Source organism: Apostichopus japonicus, chromosome 1 (assembly GCF_037975245.1).
Source record: "Apostichopus japonicus isolate 1M-3 chromosome 1, ASM3797524v1, whole genome shotgun sequence".
NCBI lineage: Eukaryota > Metazoa > Echinodermata > Holothuroidea > Aspidochirotida > Stichopodidae > Apostichopus > Apostichopus japonicus.
The window spans coordinates 1,092,351-1,102,916 of record NC_092561.1 but is presented as its reverse complement, the minus strand read 5'-3'; the positions used below and the strand labels follow the sequence as shown (position 1 = coordinate 1,102,916).

Sequence of the window (10,566 nt, the reverse complement as noted above, 5' to 3'; positions counted from 1 at the left end):
TTTGATTTTCTTTCCCATTTTCTTGATCTCTACTGCATTGTTATTGAATCTTAGAGCATACTTAGCAAACATGAAAGATTTTGTAGTTATCTTTGTACAGAGACTGGTGGTGATGCATGCTTTTACACTGCACCAATGAGATGATTTGTGAAATTTGCTGTGGATGGAGTTATCATGGTAGGCTACTATGCCTATACCGAGAGCCATGAGACAAAACAAAAAGTAAAGGAACAATCACATATTTAAAATGTATGATTTATTCTCTCCTCAACACTATTATTTCACTACAACGGATTAAGTTGCTGCAAAATTATGCAGCTTTCATAATGATTATCATGGGGAGATGCTAATTCAAACAAAAAGCGCACTGTCACCATGAATTACTTGCTTGGTATTTATCCAAACCCTAATGTCGAGACGAATTTTTTTCATAATGTTATGTAAATTAACATTTCTTTTGTTATCGCAAGAGGTTTCTGGTCAATTTTACTAATATTCTCATAGTTGCAATTGATTGTACTTTGGGATAGCTTGTTTGTTTTATCTCTATGGCAGCATTGCTTGCATAAATCTGGCTATTTGATTGAAATTATTTCACCTGCTTTGGATTAACCAACAAAAGGTCATGTCATGCCTTTCGATAAAGAGTATTAATGACCCAATTGCCCTGGTACAAAAAGTACTGTGGGTCTCGACCCTTTTTAGGGTTGCCAATAAAAAGATGTTAAAAATTTATGTGGTCAGCTTATATTTGTGGGGAAAAAAGTGGCAATCTTCAACATAAAGTACTTCAAACATTACAAAATGTACTGAACACCATATACACTTTATCAATATTGAGGGCATAACACCTCCCTGTAGTTTTGTCAACTTCATTCTACCTTGCAGGTATTCACCTAAGACACTTCAATATACCTTGGACACATTGTACTGTATTTCACAACAATGTTTGATGAACGGAACCGCTTAGTAGCCTACAGTACTATGAATTTACAAGATTTTGGATAGTTTAAATTGGAATAATGAACCTAGGTTAAATTTGTTATAAATATACTAGTTGATTTCTGGATATATTTTGGAATCTGTTGGCTACAAGGACTTCACTGTCGTGGTCTAAAATTTAAACTTATCTACTCCGGAAACAAGTTCATTCTTCCATACACCAAGAACAATGTACCCATTTCAGTACATATGTGGCCAACTTAGGCATTTGATCAAAGCATTCATTGAACAGTCAAATTAGCTTCTTTGAGTCAACCAAGCTCTAACTGTTGGGTTGCCAAACTTCGGCCTACGCTTTCATATAAGTAGTAAATAGACCTGAAATCTATTATTCATATTAGACTCCCGGGCAAAAGTTATGACCAACGCTTCCTAGTTTGCGAGGAGAAATACTAATAGTTCACTTTATCTTTCATGTATGAGAACCATGTCGCACTAACAAATATTTCGCAACTAAATGTGTTAGAAGTTAAACTCTCAGGACAAAATAATTACACGGTAGAGAAAGTTCATATCTTTCCGACATTTTAATTGGCAATTAGCTCTTGTTACCATACGCAGTAAGACAGCCGCACATTTGCACATTCTGCCCGCCAAGATCAAGGGGGTTTCCCTGTTAACTTCGGACATACTACAAACTAACCGTATAAATCCATTGTGTGCCGTATTATTGGCGCGCTACGAGTACAGACACGACCGTACCTGCTACAGTCATCAATGAACAACTCGAACTTTGTTCCCTTTGTAGCTACAAAAATTCCATAACTTCACTTTGAGGGATGTAGAGGAAAGGGACTTGTTCGTAATCTTCTTTTCGCCGTTTAAATAAAGCCCACGAAGAAAGATGGGGACCTCAAAGAGGGTATGTTTAACTTTCCTCAGGAAATCTCTCTAAATGTGAGATTCCTTAGTTTCAGTCACCAGTATATATAGTACATGTGAATGTATGGAAACTGCGCCGCCTACGCGCGTACTACACTAAGACCTGTCTAGTCTGGGCACGTGAAAACATGTCGAAACTTGCCATCGCGAAGCACAGCTACCCGAGTGTGATAGAAGGTCAATCTGTTTGTCTGTTTGTAATGTCTGCGAGCTAGTGAGCTTTAGAAGCTTTGAAATGCAGGTTGAAAATAAAAGATATGTCGACAGGAGATTTCAGTGTAAATCTGGTACGTATGTTTCGTTCTTTATCTGTTGCACGGGAGGGTCGGTGTTGGTCTACCACGTTGACTCTCATGACATAGATGTGGGTACAACATATTGTAGTTCTACAATTACTAGTAGTAGTAAGTATACTACTGGAGTACTGCAGTGCTAGACTAGTGGTGCAGCCTGAGTGACAAGCAGCACGTTCGCAATGCATGTACTGTTTCGTGTATCACTATCAAGCTTGAAAGGAAATGCTAGTTTGAAAATCAATAGTATGCAGCAGGCTTGTTGAACTTGCTACAGTATTTGTACTATGTAGACCCATATTTGTTGGCAAGGGTCATAGCAACCAACTAAGTTGTAATATACAAACTTGTACTTGGGCTAGACCAAATTTAAGAAGAAGCACTGACAGCCACATGACGGGTTGGTGGGTGCATTTAGTGCAGTAAAAGTAAGCTCTAACTTCTAAGTACTCCCCTAGCATGGAGTTCAGTTAGTTTAGTAAAGAAATGAACAAACAGAAAACTTACTTGGAAAACATATGTATACGAAAAATCCAGAGGTCACCGATTCTCTGTGCCAAAACTTTCTTTACCTCTTTCCATTGAACCTCATGTAGCCTTAGAACGTTTGATGGTGATCTTGAAAGTAAACTACTAAGCATCCTTGTTGAATTAAGCTAAGCCCAAACTAATTTGTTACAGTTCTCTAACATTATTACTAGGCTGCACTGTATGATCAAGTTGAATATGTAGCTTATAGGTGTGCTGTATAGACCCCAACGATAACACAGTATCATGAAAAAGTTTCTTGAGATTGCGTAATTGGTCTGCCTTGGTCATAAAATGACCTCTTTTTACCAATTAGCCTACAACGTCTGCCATATATATTTTTCTTGTATAAGGGTCTTTGTGTGAACGCTGTATGATCAACAACACTGTAGACATGAACATATTTTCAATGTTTACACAAAGTGCCGTATGGTGTTAAAAAGCTGTGCAGGCTAATTGTTCAGCCTGAGGTTGATGTACGACCGTCACACAGGTCGATTACGTAATCACAAAACTTTCCTAGCTATAGCGTGCTATAATTGGAGCCAATAAAGCAGATCTTTAATGATGGTGAGTGAGTGTGCATTTGATGTCTGTGGATCTGGTTAATTCTAATACAGGAAACAGGATTTGTTTCTTATGATAATTAATCCATATAAGACACAATGTTGCACCATTTTGCTGTGAGACACTGTTCAAATTTGAGGAAGGCATTTGTGTCACCTATTCTCTGCCACTCTGTCACATTCTCTGCCACCCAGGTTACAGAATTTTGGCCAAACTGTTTGCAATTTGAACGTACGTTACACAATGGCAGCTGCAAATTTAATTTGGATGGTCTCGGCCTTCAGGAAATTATTTATGTTAAACATTTTAAATGTAGCAATTTGGATATTTTTGTGATTTGGAAACAATTGGGTGACCTTGATCTACCTTGCCATTTCTTCATTGTGCTCTGGTTTCATTAATTTTATCCACAAAAACATTCTTCTCAAATATTTTCTCAGGTAGGAAAAAATGATGTCGCCAATGGGATGTGTCGGTCATCGGCATGATATAACGTAAGTATGAATATTCATATTTGCTGATATATATCTAATGAAGTTATTTTGTAATGTCATGTACAATGTCATTGCTGATTTATATCTCAGGAAGTTATTTTGTAATGTCATGTACAATGTCATAGTTTGAGAGTTTCTTGCCATGTACTCGGAAGATTAAACATAAGAATGAAAATCTACAAAACTGCAGTGATTGTTATGTCGGTTGCAATAACGCTAGAGAAATGTTTCTGTTTACAATTTGCTAAAAGTTAGAAGCATCTCACAATCCAACAAACTACCTTCCGTTAAAGAGACAGTCAATTGAAGTAGGAGGTGTAATTATAAACTTTGTTTAGACAATTGGACTCCAATTTAGGGATTTTAAGTTTACATTGGCTTCTTCATAACAGGTGATATATTGAACAAGATATCAAAAACTAGGCAAATCAATGACATGGCCAAGTATCATCACGTTTTTAAGGTCCTCCTAAAGTATATTTAAAAAACAAAAACAGAAATATTGTACCCTTCTTCTCCCCCCAGCATGCTCAAGTCTCCTAAAGATCGTAAGGGAGAGGATGGGTCGTCTGTAGGAGGGAAGGACAAGACCGACAAAGATATACCTGTTTGGGTGAGTGGTAATAAATCAAAATGTCAGATCTGGCTGGTAAGAGCAGACTGTCCTTACCTTGTCAGCTTTGCAGTATGACGTTAGTCACAACAGAATTAATGTTTGATAACTTGTTACACCAGTCACAACACACTGCTAGCAGAACAGATCTATTGTATAACCCATTTTATGTTTGAGTCAATGGTATTTTAATGTTTAAACTTGTAAGTAAGGTTCATCAGACAAAGTGACTGGACCATGACACAATACCCAATGGGAAAACATATGAGACATGTATGGCATCAAATGACATGTTGACATGTATAAATATATTACAGATTTGTCAAGGACAAATCTACATTGAATGTCATCCAAGGATTCTTTGTTTAGGAAGTTCAAAAAACATGGTTGGGTATGAGACATCATATTTTGTTAAACAATCGATGAACATAATTAACGTTTAGGCCTGCAGCAGTGAATAATTTATCCGGTATCACATCTCAAACTGCTATGCAAAATTGGCAAATTGCTAAATAAACTGTTCAAAGCTGCATAGCAGAGGTTTTACACAGATCCATATTTAGTATTTTATAAGAGGCAAAGTTCATAGCCTTCTAAGTGCTAGAGTAGATGCAAACTTTTTACACCAATAAAAAGTGCTGCAGCATGGACCAGACATTATCATCGCTTTATCCTTAAAGGTCTACTGTATAGACCCCAACTGTAGCATGCTTGAGTTTAACCTGCCTTGGTTGTAAAATGACCTCTTTTTACCAATTAGCCTGCAACCCCTGCCACATCTTTGTGTGAATGCTGTATGATAAACTATACTGTAGACATGAAAATTCCACACAGTGTTTACACAAAGAGCCTATTGGTGTTAAGAAGCTGTGCAGGCTAATTGTACAGCCTGAGGTTGATTTACGACCGTGGCAGGTCGATTACGTAATCACAAAACTTTCCTAGCTATGGCGTGCTATAATTGGAGCCAACAGATCTTTAAAGGGGCATTTCAGAGATTCAGCATATTTTAAAGGTGAATATCCTGAAAATAAGAATAACTTTAAAAGCATAACTAGCGCTCAAATCATTCAGTTTTCTTGGGCTATGACATATCAAGACTAAAATTCTGGTTAACATCACCCTTTTAATTCCTCCGTCATCAGATATGGTAGAAGATAAACTAGTTTGTCTGAGTGATGTCACAGCAAATGCTGCTTAAGATTGGAAGAAAATATGTTCTCAAAACCAGTCACATGTTGGTTTTATTCCCAACCGAGAAAGTAAGATTCAATACAATGACTACCACAGAAGAATAAGTATAATGTAACAGCGCATCAGTGCAACAAAAAAGTGACTATATTACCATTGGCAATTAGTAGGCTGATGTACCTCCCCCACCCTCCTGCCCCATCCTTCCATCCAATGCTATATCAAATTTAAATGTAACAATCAAGAACTCCTTAGTAAAGATCATCTTGTTATTGCAGTTAGACATACTGTACCTTTAAATAGTATTCCCAAGGAAAATGCATTCCCAGGAACACAAAGTGTGCATTTTCTTTGGATCTTTCCCCCCCCCCCCAACCCTTTGCATCTATACATCCGTCACAAACCATCAACATTTCCTTTTGATATTTGCCAGCTCAAAGATGATGATAGTTGGTGGTTAAAGTAATGTTACGAGCGGTCATCAGTCTCAGAAATTTGTGTTTGTTTGCAGTATTTACACAATACTAGTATGTTTACAATATTAGCTAATTTGTTTGAATTTACCCTAGCGACCATACAGAATATATTCACAATGTTAATTGTTCATATCAATGGGCATTGCACTGATAGGTCTTAAGGGCCATAGATGACTAAAAGGAATCTTGCGGTGTCAGGTGAGAATATTGCAAACAATACACATTGTTCGTTTGAAAAACATGTAATCTGCCCTTTTTTGTTCTCCTCCCCCCCCTTCCTTTTTTGCACTCTGATCTTCCCCAAGAACAAGCACTTGTCACCCTACAACAATGACTTTCTGCTACTAAATATGCCTTTCTCTCTATGACAGCTCTCATCTGTCTGTGTTCCATATCAGGCTGCATTCCACACATACCGTTCTGTGACCTTTATTGACCCCTAAACCACAAATGATCTCTCATTGTGTGCCCTTTCACTTTCCTCTCAGTTTGAAACCAATTAGAGTACTTCGGTTTCAAACTTGCAGTTGGTTAAGACTTTAAAGATTAACAAAACTTGGTATAACGTATATCAAAAAGTGGGTGGAGGGAAAGGAAGGGGAGGGGAAGACCGACCTTAGTGAAAGGAATTTGGATTTCTAGATCTAGCGTACTGTATCCTTAACATGTCAACCTTAGCACTATGCATCATAGTTTCATAGTGCATGAGGCAAGATTGATTCTGCAATGTATCTCTGATCATAGAAGTACTGTAATTAACCACTCTGACATATGTGTGTGTGTGGTAATTGCTCAATATATCAAGGGCTGCCTACCCTGGTAGAGGGGGAATTCCCAGTGTTGCAGTGTGTGAGTGCATGGCTAGATTGACTTCTGTGGTGAATTTATTACCATGCATAACGAGTTATCAATATAATTTGTCCTCTTTCCATGGGGTGCAGAATGGAAATTCAAGTCCACCATACACAGTATGGCTTGATTTGCAGTTTGGTCCAATTAACAGAGGATTGAAACAAGGTGGTTTGCATGAATACATCAGATATTCCAGTGGCATTGGTCAATAAAAATGAATATTCATTGAAGTGCATACATACTGTACAGCAGTAATCTCAGTTGTATATTCTGTACAGGGTCGTTTCAAGGTGAGCTGAAAAAGCAGCCTTGTATTTGTGTTATTAACCAAATCATAAAGACTATATTGCTGGGATCTATTCGTGAAGGATTTCCTTTGCAAACTTTGTTGTGATCTGTAGTGTATAACTGAAGACCAAGCTAGACAATTGACAAGTGGTGCAAGAAATGTATGCAATCGTCTTTCTTTGGAGGGCGGGCTTTAAAAGTATAATCTATATGATTATCATGAATATTCATAATGAATATATGAATAAATATATAATAGATTACATAATAACAACTAGTAATTCAAGTACAGTACTAGTAAATGTGCATGAAGTCATCTTTAGACTTGTTCTTGAAAGTCTTCATTATAGCATGTAAAGAACCACTAAAACCCATAAATGTACAGGTGATCCCCAAAAAATGGTATGTTCTGCATAATATTGGTAAGTTTATGTAAGCAGTTCTACCGCATCGGTCTGTATCATCACAGTATCATTACTTGTGTATATTACTAGATGCAATGTTAATGGTAATGATTGGGTTCATAGCTCTCCATGTCACGGCCATGTCAGCCCAATGGTGGTCAATGCTTCGCAGTATCTAGTTGTCTGAAAATGGGCAAAGAATCCTCTATACAGATTCCAAAGTAGGATCGGTGAGGAGGGCTAAGGGGTCCGCAAGGAGTCTGCCAAAAAAGTTTGCTCCTAAAAGCCCTATAGACCCTTCATCATTATAATGGGAACTACATATCTGTCAAGACAGTCAGTTGTTCTAACAAGCCCGGAGAGTGCCACCTCTGATAAAGAAAACCAAGATTTTCCTGACCTCAGTCCCACTCCCAACCTTGGTGAGGATGATGTTACTGGTGATAATGGACTTCCTGTGTGTTCCATGAATATTTCTTGATATCTGTATACAGTAGTGCCACAAAAACTGCTTTAGAAAGTGGAATGTGACATAGTTTTATAAGCGATAACTATCCAGTATACATTACTTTACATGTAGTGTGGCTGTTATTGGCTCCACCTTCCTATTGTTATCACAAATTAAATCAAATCTACCAGGCACTGGAATTTGCTAATTAAAACAATATCAGGTTATTCAGGTATGTGTGTTCCCCCACCCCCCCCCCTTCATGCCTTGTCAGTGTTCCATTCTTACTCATCTTGAGAAATCTTGCAAAACATTGTTAAACAAAATAAATATAATTAAGTTTATCTCTGGGAAGAGATTTACGAAATATCCACAGTGACCCTTCATTCCTTTTGAGTGGGAGTAAAAGAAATTCCATAATTGAAGTACCCTTCTCAATCTGATAGGAGACATTGATTCAAGAAACAAGTCTAGACTTGTTTCGGAATCATATGAACAAACATCTCCTGCTCAATGAATGATGGGTTAGATGAAGAAAACTAATTTGACCACAAAAAAGTACAGCACAATGAAACAATTCCTGCATGGTCAGATATTATATAGCAAGTCATGTATAGTGTGTGCTCACAATAAACCATTGAAAATAGGACATGTACGGGGTAATTGGCCTGCAGTAGGTTGGACTTGGAGGAGGACAGTACACTGTATGTGTACAGATAATTCAATTAAGATTCTTAGGAAAATGGTTACCATTGGCTAAGTGAATTTATACCTGATGTGTGGATCCAACTTGTTGTATGAGTTGGTTTGATTTTCAGCTGAGAACAAAGTTTGAAAACTTTGTGTCACATGACTTCTGATTAGTAGAATGGGCTGTAAATGCAAATTAACAGTAAGTATGCCTTTGTTGACGTCATATATTAGGAAATGGAAGGTCATACTGTAGGTCAGTAGTGGTAAAGATAGCGGTAGTACAATACTATATGTGATTGAAGTTTGTGGTTGATCTAAGGATTGTGCATATGTGGAGAGGAGACAGGTTAGCATCTTCATTTGTTTATGTATACCAGAACCATCAAGTTTGGTTGTTTTTGTTACAGGGTGAGTAGACCAAACGCAATTTTGCTGATCTGTTGCCATGAGCGACTAATCAGTTGCAGGACTGTAGTACTTGGTTTTTTGTGAAGTTTCTATTGTTGTGCAATATCCTCCCTAAATGACTCATATCCTATTGAGTGATGATAAAAGTGGATGGGATTACTACCCATAATCCTTTGCATGTTGAGACACGTCTGTAGTTCCTTTTTTTTAATATTCCAATCAGGAAAGCAATTTCCTGGACTTGATATCGTAACATGTGCAGGCTTATGTCTGTGTGCAACACAATGCTTTAGTAAATTACATATTTTCATGAAACAAGGAAGATTTAGTAAGCATGCCTAATGTAGAGTTAAATATACATAAGAAACAAAATCTAAGATGCATTAAAGTTTAGTCAGAACTGTCTACAGGGTGAACTTCTGTATCTAGGTTGAACTATCTAGAGAATTGAACTCAGTAGGCATATACAGGTATATATAGATATATATAACGCTCAAAATATTTTGTTACTGATATAAAGTTTTAAGCAATTTAGTTGGAAATAAAAGTATCATTTTTTTTCCTTTTTCTCTTTTGGATATATATATATATATATATATACATATATATATGTTAATGGAATGGAGGTAAACGACAAAGGCAAATGAATATATAAATGAAAACGTAATGAGAAGGAAAATCCAGAACAGTGAAAAATTTCCAGCCTACACTGGGATTCGAACCCGGGCCTCCCGCTTGGTACGCCTTCACCCTAACCAACTAGGCCATGGACGCTGATTGTATGCCCAGTGGTTCAAAACCGGTAAGGAAGGTTGTAATTTCACTGTAGGTGTTTGACACCTTTATCTAACAATACTAGTTCTGTTTTGGTGACATATTTTGCCGTACTCTAGAGATCAAACATGATGTTAACCTACTTGAAAATCATTTGTGATTCCTAAAGCCGGATCTCGAAAGAGATACTTTGAACAGACTTTCATTTATATATTTATTTATATATATATATATATTATATACAGATTTTGTCTTCTTCTCCAAACTACAACTTCGTTCTTTGTTAGTACAGGACTCAAAGAAGTTCCTGAACAATATTTTTTTATTTTTTTTTCCTTTCTTTTTTCAAAACTCTGATGATAAAGTTAAAACTCAACTTGATCAACAGCACGTGCATGGATCTGGTTTATGTCACGAGACTTCAGTAGTTCAGTCTGTTTTCATATTTGATTATGTTTGCTCATGAATAAAACAGCAGAACCTTTGCAATGTTTTATTCCTTACCAAAGGTAACAGGAACCTACATAGTACTGTACATATATATGATGGTGATAATGTGGGTTTTTACATGTATACGTACATGTGTGTATACTTACATACATGTGTGTGGGTGTGTATGAGGCCTTGTCTTGTAAACACGATGTTTATCTCAA

At 37.0% G+C, this 10,566-nt stretch overlaps 1 protein-coding gene across 3 annotated transcripts in view; it reads left to right on the top strand.

The window, feature by feature from the left end:
• Positions 1–1,663: 1,663 nt before the first annotated feature.
• The window catches only part of LOC139972672 (E3 ubiquitin-protein ligase Mdm2-like), a 44,397-nt gene continuing 35,494 nt past the window's right edge, over positions 1,664–10,566 (top strand). Inside the window, exons 1-3 of one of the 3 annotated variants that reach the window (XM_071979198.1) lie at positions 1,664–1,864; positions 3,713–3,766; positions 4,292–4,379. In XM_071979198.1, coding sequence (XP_071835299.1) covers positions 3,723–3,766; positions 4,292–4,379 — 132 coding nt within the window. In that variant the 5' untranslated portion in view covers positions 1,664–1,864; positions 3,713–3,722. Of the gene's footprint in view, positions 1,865–1,972; positions 2,172–3,712; positions 3,767–4,291; positions 4,380–9,757; positions 9,942–10,566 lie in introns of those variants that run through there. The other 2 variants (XM_071979204.1, XM_071979229.1) reach the window with 2 other exon arrangements.